We start from the raw sequence: 18,083 nt of genomic DNA, 5'->3' as shown, positions 1-18,083 counted from the left end.
CGGTCTGTTTGTGCCACTGCTGTGGCGGGCTCGGCCAAGATTGACAGCTGGCTTGTCCAATAAAATGTAAGATCTGCTGACGCATCGCTTGAGCCGGACCAATGGGCTGCTGCCGTGGGCGTGTTCAGTAGCTCTGCGTTTTCCTTCTGGTCGAGCGGCGTGGGCTAAAGCGGTGTGTTTGTGGAGCTGTACTGATTCATTCTGCGAGAACAGCGATTTCTGTGAGTAGTATCACTTGTTCAGGCGTTGTCAAAATAAATAACCTTCACCATCTCGTTCAGTAAAGTAAGTTTTCTGATAGAATTGTGCGCTGAAGTCCTTTCAGGCTGAACATAAAGCGGTAGCCGGTCAGGCTAACACTTAGCTTGCTAACGTCAGCTTGTGAAGCTAGTGTCTCTGGCCAACACAGCAGTTCACAGCTGGAAGAGGACCTGCGTTCACACTGCAGGATGACTCTGTGTTCACAAGATGTTTGAGAGACAGGATGTTGACTGACTGACATCATTATATGGTACTAATCCCCGTGTGGTTGTTTACAGTAACTTGGTTTGTTAATACTGAGTTCAGCCAAACATGGGAAAAGGAAATGAACCCTCTGAGAGTTACTGTTACACCTGCGGATATTTTAATGTAGTGTGTATCGAGGAGCACAAACAGTTCATTCAGTTGTAGAATCAAGCTGATTTCTGGCATGTTTCATGAAACAAAGCACAGAGCCACTGCAGACTTACGGTTTGGCTCAGTGGACATGAAGATGTACTGAAATCAGAGGCTGAAAATTATATACAATCAGTCTCCATTATCTCTATCCACAGAAAAAACTGACTGGGCAAATTATTCACCTAAGCTCTTATAGGTCTATGGATGACTGATCCTAAAGTTTTATAATCAGACACAAACTTAGGCAGAGGAGTCCTCAACAAGGAGAGCTACCACCACTTTAGCTGATAAAGATTAACATCATGGGCTCATAGACTCCATTCAAAAGGGCTCCTTTGCCTCATTCTGGTTAACATACTGTTACAGTAACTATACTAGTCATTTGCATATATAAAACTCTCGGCCTGAACAATTAAGCGTCTGTTAACCATAAAAAGTGCCTATTTAAACGTGTCGTAGTTACAGTATTTTTGTGTAATGTGTATTTTTGTTATTGTTGTTATTTTTTTGTTCAAAGAGCTGATTCAGGATGGACTCCTCTTTGAGTGCAGCTCAAATCCGTGAGAAGTTCATTGACTTCTTCCGGCGCTATGAGCACCAGTATGTCCATTCATCATCCACCATCCCACTGGATGACCCAACGCTGCTTTTCGCCAATGCTGGCATGAACCAGGTATTCTGTACATGCTTCTCCACATCTTTCCCAAATATCTGTGCTTCCGTCCATCAGGCTGGATCTTTTACCCACTGTTGTGAAATGTTCTAATTAAGTACTAAAATGAAAGTTAAACTTCTGAACCCTTTCCTTTTAGTTCAAGCCCATCTTCCTCAACACCATTGATCCATCCCACCCTATGGCCAGGTTGCGCCGTGCTGCCAACACCCAAAAGTGTATCCGTGCTGGAGGCAAACACAACGACCTGGACGATGTGGGTAAAGATGTCTACCACCACACCTTCTTTGAGATGCTGGGCTCCTGGTCCTTTGGGGACTACTTTAAGGTATTATTGTCTCCTCCTTTTGAAGTGTATCACTTTTGTCATTTTACATTTAGGACTTATCACTTGATACAGTGTATTACATGTGTTAGGAATTGTGGGCTCTAAAAACTGGTTGACAGCTGTGCATGTACTTGTATGGTTGTCTTGTGGGCCTTGGGAGTGAGAAAATGTGGTCTACTTTGTTTCTACCTTGTTGTCCTCTGTCTGGTCTCGTTCATCCCTCTGCTCCGCCTACTTCTGCAGCAACTAGCATGTAAGATGGCCTTGGAGCTGCTGACCCAGGAGTTTGGTATCTCCATAGAACGTCTGTATGTCACATACTTTGGAGGTAATGAAGAAGCAGGCCTGGAGGCTGACCTGGAGTGCAAACAGATTTGGATGGACTTGGGGTGAGTCTAGCTGGGAAATAGATGTATTAGTAAAAATATAAAATGAAAGCATTTGGTTTGAGCCTCTTTTAAGTAAATAATTATAACTGTAGTTATCATCTACTGTGAATTATTTCAGCCTACATTAACTATTGGAAATACTGCCTCGACAAAAATAATTTACTGCCTCTTTAAGGAGTCTTGCATTGTATCTCTGTGTGAATGCTGCAAAACAGCTTCTGTTAATGATCACACAACATTGTAAGTGCATAATGTCGTGTGATCATTCCTTGGGGAACTGCCTTTCCCCTCCTTCCCCCACTCCCATTAAGTCACTACATTATGTGCAGCTAAGAAGATTCCTCCAGTTTCTCTGCCTAGTTGGCTCAAATGAAGTGTATTTATTTATGATTTATCTTTTCATGCCACATTACATGAAACATTTACCATTTATGTAATTATCAAGTATTGTCAGTTGGCTTTTTTTATTGTATTGTATTTTTTCTTCTTATGTTTCTTCCATATCTAATTTTGTTGTCTTCATCCTGATTCTGTTACCTTTTCATTAAAAATGAGGAAATATGCTTGTTAATCACAGCAGCAAATTTTTCTTCCATAACTCCAGCATACATTAAATGTCAGTGGTTAGATATTCATCATCATTTTTTTTGCTCTTAGAGGATAGGCGTTCATTCTTTTACCTGTACTCTGCACGTGTCATGTTACCAGTTCAGCATTGATTAATTTAAATCCCGTCTCTGTGTTTGCTGTGTTTCTCTCAGGGTGGATGAGGCTCGCATTCTGCCAGGAAATATGAAAGATAACTTCTGGGAGATGGGAGACACTGGTCCCTGCGGTCCCTGCAGTGAGATCCACTATGACCGCATTGGAGGGAGAGACGCGTCTCACTTAGTAAACATGGATGATCCAAATGTCCTGGAGATCTGGAACCTGGTGTTCATCCAGTTCAACAGGTAAAGATCTTGCATTCATACCCTGATCAGGGGGCACGTCAACCAAGGCGTCTATGGGTATTAAAAAGTCTGACAGTCTTTAATTCTATTTTTACAGGTGAGGTTTTTGAATTTTCTTAGTCTTATTTTTATAAATAAATAGTCTTACATACATTCTATGTTCTTACAAGAAGTGAGGATGTGTGCAGTCAAGTTATCTGCTGTACATTTCAAATGGTATCCCTATGTTTATTAAAAATCTGATCTTATGGTCAACATAACTTAGTCTCCATTAATAATTTAAGATTATTTTTTTTACTTTTTGTAACGTGAGTCGATTTATAAGTTGTTGTTTTTTCCGCTGCCCTTTGCTCAGAGAGTCTGAGACGGAGCTGAAGCCACTGCCTAAGAAGAGTATTGATACAGGCATGGGTCTGGAACGACTGGTGTCTGTACTGCAGAACAAAATGTCCAACTATGACACTGACCTCTTCCTGCCATATTTTGAAGCCATTCAGAAGGTACTGAAATCCCCAGTACCTTTGTATATATTACTATGGTGGGTAGTTGTCAGCTAATCAGTACTGAAAATCAAAAACCACAGATACTTTCACCATCATTTTTTTTAGTCAAAATTTGGTTTTGGCAAAGGATCTCTTAATAATATTAATAACATTATTAATAATATTATAAAGGATCTGGCTAATTTCTGATATCAATTAGATTATTAGCTTCGGTTATTCAACATTTTTGTACTTGAAGAGTATAACAGTATTCAATAATTTGCTGTTTTACTGCACTGTTTAAGTTACAAACATTCTGTTACAAAGATACAATCTCTGCTGTGAACATTATCCTATAACCTAACATAGCTGTAACTTCCTGTCACATGATTGGTCTGCAAGGTGATAGTCTCATTATCATTGGCTTTTCTTATAGTTAAGATTATTGGAAAACATATATAGTGTTCATGAAGGCCAGTGTATTTACATATGTCTGAAAAATGTTGAGACCCACTGATCTGATACATAGATAAACTATAATTTATGTTTGTTTCAGGGTACAGGTGCTCGACCATACACTGGTAAAGTAGGTGCTGAGGATGCTGATGGCATTGACATGGCCTACCGTGTGCTTGCTGACCACGCTCGCACCATCACCATCGCCTTATCAGATGGTGGCCGGCCTGACAACACAGGAAGAGGGTAAGACATCAACGCTTCATAGTGAAAAAAGGGCGGGGGGGGGGATACAGAGCAAAAATAAGGTGTGTGTGTGTGTGTGTGTGTGTGTGTGTGTGTGTGTGTGTGTGTGTGTGTGTGTGTGTGTGTGTGTGTGTGTGTGTGTGTGTGTGTGAGCTGCACATTTCCGAATCTGAAACAAATCTCTTGACGGTTGACACAACTACACAAGGTTACAGGCAGTGTTTTGCAGTACGTCTTTGTGATGTTTTGTTTCCATCATGTTTAGGTACGTGTTGAGGAGGATCTTGCGTCGTGCAGTCCGTTATTCCCATGAAAAGCTTGGAGCTCAGAAAGGCTTTTTTGCTTCTCTGGTGGATGTTGTGGTTGATTCTCTGGTGAGATTTTCTTTCCTGTGTAAATTGTGTATTGTCTTAAGTGGTTTTATTTAAATGAAAACATGTTTAAAATGTAAGTCAGTACAAGTGTCTTTGAATATGTTTTTCTTGGCTTTGGTCTTTACTCTAATCTATTTCTTTGATCTATGTGTCACTAGTTACAAATTTAGTTAGTTATTACTGGTCCTACTGCACTAAGCACTTTGCATATCACTTACAGTTTGCTGTCCAATTAATGACTTTAAGCAAAATGCATTTAAAGTCTTTCTAAATTAGCTATAAATATTTCCATATCCAGCCTAATGTGCCTTTATCCTGATGTAGAAAAACTCTTTTAGTTTTTCTTGTTGTACTCTTTAAAACGGTCTTAACGGTCTTATTTAATTGACTTTGGCCGGTATTCTTAAATTCTCTGTAAAAAGGTGCATATTGGAGCTTTTTACAGAGAATTTGAGCTTTTATCACTTTTTAACACAATCGTAAAATCTCACACAGTCAGTGACTGATGCTATAAATGATTACCTCCTGTTTTGTTTGTTGTACTTTTCTTCTTCAATCTTGTGTCTCTATTCTATCTTCCTCTTACCCCATCTTTGGTCCCCTTCCTCTTTTGCCCTCATCGTGCAGGGTAATGCATTCCCAGAATTGAAGAAAGACCCTGAAATGGTGAAGGATATTATAAATGAAGAGGAGGCGCAGTTCCTCAAAACCCTCAGCAGAGGACGTCGTATCCTTGACAGGAAGATCATGAGCCTGGGAGACAGCACGACCATCCCAGGTGAGCCACATGTTCTATGATGATGAGTTTGGTGTAAGAGCTTAAGTTTATTTATAGGTATCATGTCAGTTTGTCTGTTGGCTTATTTCTCTTCCTCACTCCTTCCTAAGCAAATCAAAATGTGTTTGTTGGCATTATGGATCACACTCTTCAAGTTCAGATCCCAGTAGCCAAAGTGTCACTCTGTGGATTCAATCACAAAAAAACGATGCACAGCCAGCTCCACGGTTGTTAGAGTACACCTGACAGACTGTCGGGGTGTCTCAGACTCATTTATTTATATTGTTTTTGTCCCAAGGGGGAGACGGCATCATTTGTGCACTCAGCCAAAATGAAACGCTATAAATGCCAAAATACTGGATGTACCAACGGTGTTATTGTGTATGTTTACCATCTGGTTCAAAAAGACAAGTGTTTAAGAATTGTTGCTTCAGATAGACACGTCCTTTACATATCAAGCTGCTCTTTCTCTCTCTGTTTGTGTCTAGGTGACACTGCATGGTTGTTGTATGACACATATGGCTTCCCTCTGGACCTGACCTCCCTTATTGCAGAGGAGAAGGGCATGGCGGTGGACTTGGCCGCCTTCGAAGAGGAGAAAAAGGCAGCACAGGTGAGGAGGTGGAAGAAAGTAAAGGAAACTCTGATATTCACTGACTGTTTTGTGAGGGGAAACTACTGAGCAGTGTTTTAGCACTGTCCTCTCCCTTGGGTACACTATTTTACCCTGTGTCAGCATTCTCCAGTATTGCGCTGTAAGTCAGAACCAGGAGGCATGCACCTGCTGTTTAAATAAACCCCCATTTACTTTACAGCCCTGTGCTAATCCCTTGTTGTTTGATTGATTTCTTTTCTATAATGCTGCAGCCTCAGAAAGCTGTCAAACCGCTGTTCAACACATACAGAAGTCAAATCTCTGTACTCACTGGCACTGCAGTTATGATATCTGCCAGATGAGGGAGTTAATATACATGCACCTGTATATTATCACCATATTCAATAAACACCCGCTTGTAATGGTGGTAGTTTGCATTAGACCAGAAATAAATGGATCTTTTGTGGTGTTAACATTTGTGTGTATGTGTCTGTGTGTTTGTGTGTGTGTAGTTAAAGTCCCAGGGTAAGGGTGCTGGAGATGAGGACCACATCATGTTGGACATCTATGCCATTGAAGAGCTGAGAAACAAGAACATAACCACCACAGATGACTCTCCCAAATACAAATACACTTCTGATGAAAACGGCGGCTATGGTTAGTGAGAAACCTCTTCATAAGTACTGTAGACCTCAGTTCTGTGAGGTGTTTATATTTTCAATACTTTAAAGCACGCACATCCTCTTTGTGTGTAGAGTTCCAGCAGGCCTCAGCCACAGTGCTGGCCCTTCGCCGTGACCGCGCCTTCTGCGATGAAGTGACCACGGGTCAGGAGTGTGGTGTGCTGCTTGACCAGACGTCATTCTATGCTGAGCAGGGAGGACAGACGTTTGATGAAGGATACATGCTTCGAGAGGACGACAATGCAGAGGATGTAGGTGCAACTTAACAAATGGATAATAAACCAACAAGTGCATGTGTGTGTCTCTCAGTGCTTTGCTAAGAGGCCTGAGGTTTTAAAATGAGCTAATTTTAGCAACTGGTGTGTTAATATTTTCCTCCAAACTACATACTGCTCACATTTCAGCAAAACTAGTCCAGAACTAGTAATATATTTAACCATGCTGGGACTGCTATTCTTTCTTTCTTTCTTTGCAGAGGATGGAGTTCACTGTGAAGAATACACAGGTTAGAGGAGGTTACGTTCTTCATGTTGGAACTGTTTATGGCACGCTGAAGGTTGGGGACCGCGTCACCTTACATGTAGATGAGGTGAGAGCATCCACAATATTTGCAGTTAGTTTTAGTAACTGTTGAATCAAATTAACGGTAATACGTGATATAGTTTAGTTCAGCATGTTTTATGATACTTTTACTTTTTGAGTTCAGTTTAGCTATTTCTCGATCATCCATCAATAATGTATACCATAATAATCTTGTTTCAGGTGCGTCGTAGGCCCATCATGAGCAACCACACAGCCACACACATGCTCAACTTTGCCCTGCGGTCAGTTTTAGGGGAAGCAGATCAGAGAGGCTCTCTCGTTGCTCCTGACCGCCTGCGCTTTGATTTCACTGCTAAAGGCGCCCTAACCACAGAGCAGGTCCGCAAGACGGAGGAAGCTGCTTGTGCCATGATAAAAGATGCAAAGGTTGGTGATTTATTACACATGAATACATGTTTTCATTCTATCAACTCAGATGGAAAAGTTTTACTTGAAATGTTGTAATGTTAGTGTCTCACTCTCCAAAGATAATGGAGAGTTTTTACCAATCAAACTTTAATTTTAAAAGTAAAATTCAACATTAACTTTTATGCTAGCAACTGTTATCTGTCTGGTAACAATAATGAATATTAGCTCTCATGTTAACTGTGACTTGACAGTGCTTTTCCTTCCATATTCTGCCACTTCCAGCCAGTGTATGCCATGGAAGCCCCCCTGGCAGAAGCCAAAGCCATTCAGGGTCTGCGTGCTGTGTTTGATGAGACCTACCCTGACCCAGTCCGGGTCGTGTCTATTGGTATCCCTGTTCAGCAACTGCTGGATGACCCCAACAGTCCTGCTGGTTCCTTCACCTCCATTGAGTTTTGTGGTGGAACGTGAGTATGATGCTTAATTTATTATTCTGTGTATCTTTGCTCACTTGTGCAATGAGAAGAATATCAGCCCATAATATTGCAATTAACAGTATGTGGTGGTTTGTGGTATGTTTTAGTGGACAGGGGGTCCTGATGGCCTGGGGGAAAAGCTCCTTCTGAAGTTTCTCAGTTTTGGCCATCAGACAACAGAAGCGCTTACCCGCTCTGTTTTTGCAGCGTTTGAGGTAGATGGATGTCCTGCAGTTGGGGTAAAGCAGTCCCTGAGATGCACCCAGCTAGGCAGAGTACAACCCTCTGCAATGCTTTGCAGTCCTGACTGGAGCTGTTACTATACTGCTCTGTGATGAACTGAGTTAATCTTTCTTTCTAAACTTTCTATGGCCACTAAATGGAAAATTTTCAGGGTTGCTGGTGAAACTGTGAATTTCCTCAGCTGACACAGATGGTACAGTCTTTGCCTGGCTTTATTCACCTGGGCTTGAATGTGGTCAGACCAAGTCAGGTCCTCGGAAATGTTCACTCTCAGACACTTAAAGATGCTCACCCTCTCCCCGGGGGTTGCCATTAAACCTAATGACAGTGTTGATTTGAATGAACAGTCCATCAAGAAGCTGTTTCAGTATCATTTACACAACTGTGAAAACAAACAAAACAGTAGAACAAAGAGACATAGCACTTTATTAAATTCTACTAGCTCCATTTGTTACCTTAGCTCTTGTGTTGATTTAAGACAAATCCAACATCATCAACTCACATGAACAACGTGAGCTGTCTCTGAATGAATGTTTACATGTGCATGAAGCCAACACTTTGCCAAAGTGTCAGACCTGCCCGGTGGTGGTGTGGAAAATTGTAACTATGAATAGGATTTGCGTCTCTTCATGGTGAGGCAGCCGTGTCCCTGTGCAGACAAGGTCTGGAACATTTTGTTGAGTTAAATCCAGCAATTAGACCTGCTCCACTGACTCTTACAGTGTCTGCTCCTGGCTGGAAAATTCACCTGAATGACAAGACGTCCCCACTTTTATGATTATTATACCAAGACTTTTCATTAGGTTTGGTTACTGGCTGAGTTGAAATGATTTCCAAGATGTATTTTATGTGTACAGGAAACAAGCCAGCATGGGCATAGAGCTCTGATTCAAGCGCTGGTGGAGACATTTGCATGAAGCCTGCTGTTTTTTGTAATTGCCCACCATCCCAAGCCGTTTCAGGTTTTAGTAAACTGATCTTGTGCATCCTGAAGTTGGCTTTGATGTTGTTTTTAATCATCAACCCCTTCAAAGAATCCCTTGTTCCTACCGCTATTGTTTTTTAATGTCGTCTCTATTGCTTATGTTCCTCCTTCTTCTCATGCTCTGCTCCTCGCCGCTCCCCTTATATCTGCCTTCCACAGTTGTGTAACACTGCTGGTAATGTGCTGTTGCTTTCTGCTATCTGCAGCCATCTGCAGAACTCGGGACACGCTGCGCCGTTTGTCATTGTCTCAGAGGAGGCCATCGCTAAGGGCATCCGCCGCATTGTTGCTGTGACAGGAACAGAGGCCCAGAAGGTCAGGACACACACACACACACACACACACACACACACACACACACACACACACACACAGATGCAATTGGCTCCAGCATAGGGCTCATGCACAAAAATGATATGATTACATATTCTGGTGTGTTTATGGGCAGATGGTCAGAATCATCTTCTTGCCACTCACAACAAAAAGTCTTCCTGTCAAAATGTGTCTTATTTTGGTCCCTGGTGATGAAACTTCAGTGAAGCTTGTTTTAACTAGTGGGGAACTGGGAAATGAACATTTTGCATTCCCCCCACCCCCCCCCTTCCAGGGCCCCGAGGACAAATTATACTATTTTTAGACATTTGCTGTTTGATCCTCCTCTACATCCTTTTTTGCCTTTTTCTTTTTGCTTTCATCATTCAACTTCTTTTTCTTTGTCTCCCTGTTATTTTTGCCCTTGTCCCTCTCTTGCCCACTCACCAGGCCCAGAGGAAAGCAGATACCCTGCACCAGTCTCTGTCTGCACTAGGAGACAAAGTGAAGCAGCAGAAGGCCCCGAACAAGGACATTCAAAAGGAGATTGCTGACATGACAGAGGTAAATGACATTTTTTAATGTCATATAATCCCAGAACACTGCAGCAGAAAGATGCCATGTTGTAGTATCAACATGTCTGTCCTCCCTGCAGTCCATAGGCACAGCAGTAATCTCCCAGTGGCAGAAGGACGAGATGAGGGAAACCCTGAAGGGCCTGAAGAAGACCATGGATGACCTGGACCGCTCCTACAAAGCTGACATCCAGAAAAGAGTCCTGGAAAAGACCAAGGAGGTGATCGAAAGCAATCCTAACCAGCCACTCCTCATCATGGAGATGGAGACTGGAGCCTCAGCAAAGGTGGGAACAACCTGGAATCAATAAAAGAATTACTGTGAAGCTGTTTCTACACAGATTTAGATATTTGTAGTAGCTCCATTGACATATTGGCTCAAAATAAAAACACAACCTAGTAAAAGATGTTTCTGCAAAGATACATAGGAGTAAATCTATAATCCAAACAGAGACACCATCAACATCCTGTACTAAAATAAAAAGTGCAAACAGAATTAAACTCCAGTTTATTTTCTCAGAGAGTCAGTATCTCAGTGTGTTAGTGCCAGTGGACCAAATCAGCTCTCCAGCCCATTAGTTTGACCTTGACACACCAATAGTGCTGATTGGGAGACTTTTTTTTTCTCCCGCTCACTCTACATCACTTTTTCTCTGCTTTATTTTTCTCCTTAAATTGATCTTTTTTCTTCCTCTCTGTCTCTCAGGCTCTGAATGAGTCACTGAAGCTGCTGAAGTCAAACTCTCCTCAGACCGCTGCGATGCTCTTTGCTGTAGATGCTGACGCTGGAAAGATCACCTGCCTGTGTCAAGTCCCACAGGTAAGACCCATTCAACCATTGTGTTCACTGGGAAACTTGTAGTGCCACGACACTAACGGATATCTTCTGCTGTCCTCGCCAGGACGTGGCTAACCGCGGACTGAAGGCCAGTGAATGGGTTCAGGAGTTGTGCCCACTGCTGGATGGTAAAGGAGGCGGAAAGGACATGTCTGCCCAGGCTACAGGAAGAAACACACAGTGCCTGCAGGAGGCACTACAGATGGCCAACGAGTTTGCACGGCTCAAACTGGGAGAGAACTAAGTGGAGAGAGGGCAGTGTGGGAGGTGGAGAGAGGAGGAAGTGCTTCAAAGTATGGGTTGGGCAGTCAAGTGGAAATAAGGTGTTTGTTAGAGATTCCTTAGTCTTCACTGAGTTCGAAATGAAAAATTTGGATATTTCTACTGCTCCTCTCGCCTCTCCTCCTCTTTCTTCTCCCTTCAGGTCTCCCTGGGTTTCTTGTTCCCGCCATGTTGACATATGACCACTGACACTCAGCTAGTAAGAATTTCTAAAGCAGTTGAGTAAGGACAGCAGGTGATCTGAGGAATAAGTTTGAACGTGTCCACTTTTTCCACTTTTCTGATTACTGCATGTGTCCACACACAGTCAGCTGATGTAGGTACAGGTTACAGTGGGTCCTCTGCTGGCTCCAGTGGCTCCGTCCATGTGTGTGAGTGAAAGCCTGAGTTCTGTCTTGTGATTCATTGGACTTTAGTTGTACACAGTTTACCTAGATCATCATCTTGCTTTTCGAATTACAAGCTACTATCTGATTGTGTAATAAGTCAGCTGGTTAATTTAGCAAATTAAATTAACTGTATAAAATGATCATGAACATGTTCAGTAATTCATCTGTAACTTCACTTCCATGACATTTAATGTTAATGCAGAATGTTGAAAATGTCTTTTATCATTGTAGCTGATCCATGTCAGAGAAATGTCCTGTTGTGGGAATGGAATAAATGCGACTGGTAAATGCCAACTGTTCATTTGAAGTTTGTCATGTTTATATTGGTGTTTAATTTCAGGGAGGCTGTTGAGATATGATTGATCACACTGCAAGGTAAGAATGAGATCATTAGATATAAATCATATTAAAGTCACCAAACTCAAACTGTGTATAAATAATATGGATTAACGAGACGTTAGAGGAGTTATTGCGACGTCCTATTAATAGTGAATTACATGATAGTCCAGTGTGGAAGTAACAAATGCATGGACTAGTTTTTCAGCGTCACTTTGAGACAGGATGCTCCTAATTTTATTACATTAATATTCCTCAGGTGGCAGTCCTAGAGATTTCTTTTATGTATGATGTAAAGAACATATCCTGGTCAAAGATAACAGATTCCTCACAGTATTTCTTAAGGCGAATGTTATGTCATGTAGGGTAAGAATATAATTAGACATCATATCTGAGGTTTTAAGGACCTAATTGAGGAGTAGAAAATTATTGAAAGTAATCATGTAAAATACAAAGGAGTGTGTCCTAACGGATTTTAAACCAATAACTCACATAACTTGGTTGTTTAAGTTGAGGAGGAGCCCAAGTCGTGCAGAAGAAAGTCAAGATGAAGCTGAGAGAGGCAAAACAGCTCCACAGAGACGGAATGAAGCCCAAAAAATGAGGCAGAATAACATCAAAGAGGTGTGGAACAGGAGGAAGACGATGACGGGCCACAAGAAATCTGTTGTCACTGTTGTGAGAGGAGTCCCGGAGTTAGCTTCTGAGCTAAAAGTGCTCTTTAACAGATATGACAACCCCTCTGCAGATTTGTCTGACTCGCTGTGCACCATCCCTCCACCTGTCCAAAATGTCAACTGATGCCTCACAATCTCTGCACATCACCCCTCCTCCCTCTGGCCCCTCTGCAAATGAGAACAGGCCTCCACATATCATCTCCCTCTGCCACAGCATCCACCTATGCTTCCTCTCTGTTGTCCAATCAACGCTAATGACAATCAATTGACAATTGAAGTCAGATCGTCCTTTAGTTCAACTCAAACAGTTTGTTTCCAGTCAGTAAAAGCTGCCTGACTCAAATCCTCCACCTGCAGCCTCTGCCAGAAACCTGCAGTTCCACCTCTACCTGCAACTTCTAGCAGACAGCTGGAAACCCATCCACCACCTAAATCATCTGCTGATAAAATTCAATGTCCTCCACCACTAGATTTGTAAAGGCCCTTACAAAATAATTACTCCGCCTGCAGTGTCAGCCAGTAATCTGCACTCTAGAGGACGTCCAGGCTGTGTAAGTTGCATGTTGTGTCCCCCAAAGAACAAGTGAAGTAAGTCACACATTGATCGTTTTAAAATATTGTATTTAGGTTTCAAACTTGTCTAGCAACATTCACTGCAACCTCGTCCTCATCATTAATACTAACACTAGTCCACCTGAGACAGCTGCGGCTTGATCCTCCATCTACAGCCTTGACCAGCTGCTGGCCAGACATCCACATCTAACTTCTATTAAAGTTGTCACACACAGCTACGCCCAAAGCACCTGCTGCTAAATGTCTTCTCTTTTTCACTTCACATCCACTTACAGCTCCAGTCTTCAACTGTGTTTGTTGCAGCCACCTGCATTCTCTGCCACCATCTTTAGCCTTCAGCCAACCCACTCCAGCCACCACTCCTCTTCAGGCTCTGTCAGGTACCCACAGCTCCTCCCTACATCTTCCTCTGACAGTAAAATTCTGCCCGACAGACCTTTTCTCTCCCTGTGGACTTGAAACTGATGACAACCAGATGCAGATCACACTTTTCCTGTTTTCACTGTTTGTCCTGGTTTCATTCTTTTCACCTGGTTTTATGTGATGTGGTTTTATATCTGTCTGTGTTCAGAAACCACAAGCGGATCATCGTGGTTATTAAAGTCCTCAGCCACAACCCAGTATTTGCCAAAGACAGCACTTGCAGAGTCTTCACCAGCCCAGCGAGAAGATATTTCTACAAAAGAAAAGATGCTAATTAAACTGATTTTCAAGTAGAAATGATGCTTGTGTGAGTTGAGAGCCTCAACCAATCAGTACAAATGTCTCCATGCTACCTAGGTTAGTACTTCCTTTCTGGACTCGTCAAACTGCTGCTTGGATCCAAGGCAGTGTTGACATCTAGTGACTCTTTTTAATTAACAGCAGGTCTTCAGCTTCAGAGGTCCAGTTAGCTGTGAGGACAGGTTTCTGTGGTCTCCTGTCTAGAGCCTCAACTAGTCTCTCACAAGTAATCATTATAGTAATCCTTCAAACAGGGCAAATAACTGATTGGTTTGGTAACGTATTTGGATTGGCTGTATTTTATAAAAATAGATGAATTATTCAGACTATAAATGAGTTGAATGACTTCATGCTTCATAAATACTTAAAATATTAAGATTTTTTTTTTTAGATTTTTATGAACAGATCTCATTTTAATCTGAAAACTAACAAAATATTTGATGTAAAGTAAATGGAGTCAGACGTTTTCAAGTGTAGTGCATGAAAGTACAAATCACATATAATGGGAGCAATCAGCTATAGTACAGGCAAGTAAAAACCTCATTTAAATCCAGAACACTAGTTATGTTTAATTATTTTATTTCCTGATTTATTGTGCGTCTTAACAAAACCATCACTAAAAAAAAAAAGAACAGGAATCAAAACTCCCCTTGCGTTTCATGAACCTTTATTTTGCACAATGGCATAAAATACAAAGAGTCTGATCACATATCCTACAGATGCTTCGATGTAGTAAATACACGTGTATTGCCTTGTCCAAAAGGGAGTCCTACTGAAGAAGGAGACATTAAAGCTGGGACTAGACGATGGCAGACCCAGACAGCAGGAAGCCACCCACATGGACAGATTCCACTTATCCTACAGTGTGTTTTAAACCAGCCACCTGCAACTATTCCAGTAGCTGCATTCACCAAGCAGCCTCTAATCTGACTACATAAGTCCAGTATTAGGTGTTATGTGTGTAACAGCTGGCAGAGGTATGAGTGTTAGTGTTACAGTCCACAGAGACAGCGTGATATGTGCAGTGTGCAGCTCCGTGACTGCTGCTAAAGAGCTGTTTCTCTTCAATGCAGACCAGTGAAGTGATGAACAGCGAGCTGCCTGGAGGCTGTTCTCACCTCAGCCTCAAACGCCACAGCACGCTGCCAACAGTCGCAGGCGATGTCACGATGCCAAAGGCCTGGAGCAAAAGCGTTTTGATCATCATGTACTTGTTCCTTGAAGCTCTTTCTCTTAACAGTCAGTGAAAGTCCTGTTCTCCGCTTCGACGCCGCGCTTTCTCCATAGCAACAGGAAAGAAACGGGTCGAGGAGATGTGAGCGGTGTTAAAAAAGAAGTGTTTTCAAGCCACAAGAGCTGAGGTTTCCTCTTCCCTGGCACAGAGTCTCTTTTGTTACAGCTGGAGACGCTTCCTACAGTGTTCCACCCCTCGACACACAACACAAATGGATCCAATTCTGGGATTTTGTGTGAACTCCAGCTCAGTAATGAGGTTCTGATTACTATCTTACAGTAATAAAAGCCTGATGTACTGCAGCTAGACACAAAGCAACCACATTTGCCCCTTAGACTGCAATTAAAGACACAGTTTGACATTTTGGGAACTGTGATTATTAACGTTCTTGTTGAGAGTTAGGTGAAAACAATGGTGTTAGTCTAGTGGGGGAGAGTGGGGTTCATCTTCTCATCTTACTCTCATCAATTAAGCAATAAACATGTAAAAAATAATAATTCCCCAAATGTCAAAATATTCCCCTAAATACAGATGCATGCCAGGACCTGCAATGCTCCTATGTTGAGGGTCTTTTTCCTTTAGGTGAACAGGTGTATGTCCTTTTAACCTCCCTACAAAAAACATAAATTACATATCATCTTTATGGGGTTTAACATGCCTCTTTTTTTAAATTCAGGAATATGGAAATTGTGCCTTTGTGTAGTCATACAAGGCTCAATAGCATGTTTTCAGATGATTTAAATATTTGTAGTTTTGCTGAAAAGGTGTTTGAGGGTGAGACAAAACATCAGGAAAATAGTTGTGCAGGTGAGATCAACCTGGATTCTTCTGTCATTATAGCAGAACAAAGATGATTTTAATGTTTTAGAGCCTTAAATTTCAAAATAACATCTTGATCTTCATTCCTGCGGGTGTTAATCACTGCGGTCGCACAATCATTCTCTCAACTGATGCAGCTCTTTATTTCCTGATTGATGTACCTGAACACAGCTACGACAGATTAAATTACCAGAACGGGTACTTGTTCATGGTTATTTTAAGAACCAACTCTGGAGAAAGAAAGAAATTTTAAAAAAAAGCAGTGCATTGGGTCAGCGACAGGAGAAAAGACCTACTTTAGTTTAGAAATGCTACAGGGAACACTCAGATCTGTGTCATGTATTGTAGGCAGGAAAAAAAACCCTCCACTTTAATTTAGGTTAGTACAGCAGTGAGGGATCACCCTGCTTCTCCCACTATCTGATCACAATGTTCTGGTCTACAACTGTGACAAATTAAAGAAGCTGATAACAGTTCCTTTACGGGAACAGGGTCTCGGCTGTCTGGGGGCACAGGAGCATCCCGGGGAAGAAACATCAATAGCCCAGGACCTCTGTAGCTGACAACTCAGAGAGATGCAGAAAGATAGGACAGGCGCTTGTAGTACTGTGGGCTTGGATCCAGCAGATGACCCTTTAATGTTTCTTGCAATCCCTTGCTGTGTAGAAAATGTGGAGAGATGCCTCAAAAGTAACTACAGTATGTTTAATATGTTCAAAACAGCAGCAAACGGCCTCATATGAATTCACAGCAAGTCACACTGCGAGTCACGAGTCTCTTTTAGCCTACAGCGATCTTTAAAACAAAAAAAACAAAACAATGTCAGTGTGCAAAGCGGTACGAAGTAAAGAGAGGGAGGCGTCTGTGCCCCGAGCAGAAGGCAGAGTGAGCGTTTTCGTGTGTGTGTGTGTGTGTGTGTGTGTGTATACAGCTCAGAAGGCACAGCTCTCAGCCAGAAGACAAACGTGTGTGAGAGAGAAAAAATGCCAAAGTAGCAGGTGTGTGTTGCCGATGGAGCAGCTGCAGGCGAGAGACGTCCAGCAGCAGGACAAGGCACGAAAGCATGAATGTGTGTGTGTGTGTGTGTGTGTGTGTGTGTGTGTGTGAGAAATAACGCAAACAATATGTAGAGATTCAGCCACATAGACTCTTCAAATGAGCCCAGCTCGACACTCGACACACTACAGCATCCTATAAAACCTGCCATGTGCAAAGCAGGATTAAAAACATTGAGAGCAGATAGAGTACAACAGTATTACATGAGAGTCACATGTGGTTACACTAAGTCATCCAAAGATAACATGAGAGCACACTGACAGAAAGGATGAGAGCACAGGAGGCACAGTTCTTCTTATCATCTGCTGGGGGCAGTATGACACCTGTGTGACACCACCCTCCTCAGTGCGGTTGTTTTTTCTGCAAAAGTGATGGTTAAGCTACATGTAGCACTTAAAACACATAAGAATAAGCCTTGTGATGTCACATGGTTAAATCCCTTAACATTTAACATCAGACCCAACAACGTGCTCTGTGCTCATTAATGTGCCATCTGCTGCAGCGGCTGGCACTCGGATTCCTACACAGCCTCTATTTCACAAATGCAGCTCACTTTCCGACTATTTTAGAGATGGCAGGTTTTTTTTTTTTTTTTTTAGCTTTCTATATATAACAGATAATGAGTCACTAAAGTAATACACCAGCTTTTTGTTCTGGTAAAGGACCATTAAAGGGCAGCTTCAATGATTTCTGTGGTTCTCGTTTGGGAAGTAAGTCTATGTTAATGGAATTAAACCTGCCTCTGACTTCACTTACATGAAAAAGCTTCTAGTTCAAAGACCAGATTACATAACGCAATCTGAACTGAGAAACTTTTTCGGGTGACATCATCTGATGGAGTTTAGCAGTTCACGTGATGTCATCTTGGTCGTTCATACTACAGAGTTTGTAGTGTCGGCGGACCGCATGTCCTCCAAATGACATAATCTGAACTGAAGTCACCTGCAGGAGCTGACTGAGAGATACACAAATACAGGAAAGGCAGAGGGAAGTTTAA

The 18,083-nt window shown here is 42.1% G+C and overlaps 1 protein-coding gene across 1 annotated transcript; it reads left to right on the top strand.

Annotated features, from left to right (window-relative positions):
• Positions 1-113: 113 nt before the first annotated feature.
• Positions 114-11,477, top strand: aars1 (alanyl-tRNA synthetase 1). The gene is made up of 20 exons (XM_026365598.1): positions 114-221; positions 1,178-1,333; positions 1,473-1,661; positions 1,905-2,050; positions 2,812-3,003; positions 3,359-3,503; positions 4,042-4,187; positions 4,453-4,561; positions 5,189-5,339; positions 5,828-5,952; positions 6,447-6,591; positions 6,690-6,868; positions 7,093-7,206; positions 7,380-7,586; positions 7,851-8,035; positions 9,479-9,587; positions 10,035-10,148; positions 10,240-10,446; positions 10,866-10,979; positions 11,062-11,477. Exons 2-20 carry the CDS (start codon positions 1,190-1,192, stop codon positions 11,239-11,241), a joined length of 2,901 nt encoding a protein of 966 aa, XP_026221383.1. The 5' UTR covers positions 114-221; positions 1,178-1,189; the 3' UTR covers positions 11,242-11,477.
• Positions 11,478-18,083: the final 6,606 nt, after the last annotated feature.

This window comes from Anabas testudineus, chromosome 6 (genome assembly GCF_900324465.2).
Source record: "Anabas testudineus chromosome 6, fAnaTes1.2, whole genome shotgun sequence".
NCBI classification, from domain to species: domain Eukaryota; kingdom Metazoa; phylum Chordata; class Actinopteri; order Anabantiformes; family Anabantidae; genus Anabas; species Anabas testudineus.
The sequence above is the reverse complement of the archived record's forward strand: the minus strand, read 5'-3'. Positions and strand labels throughout refer to the sequence as shown.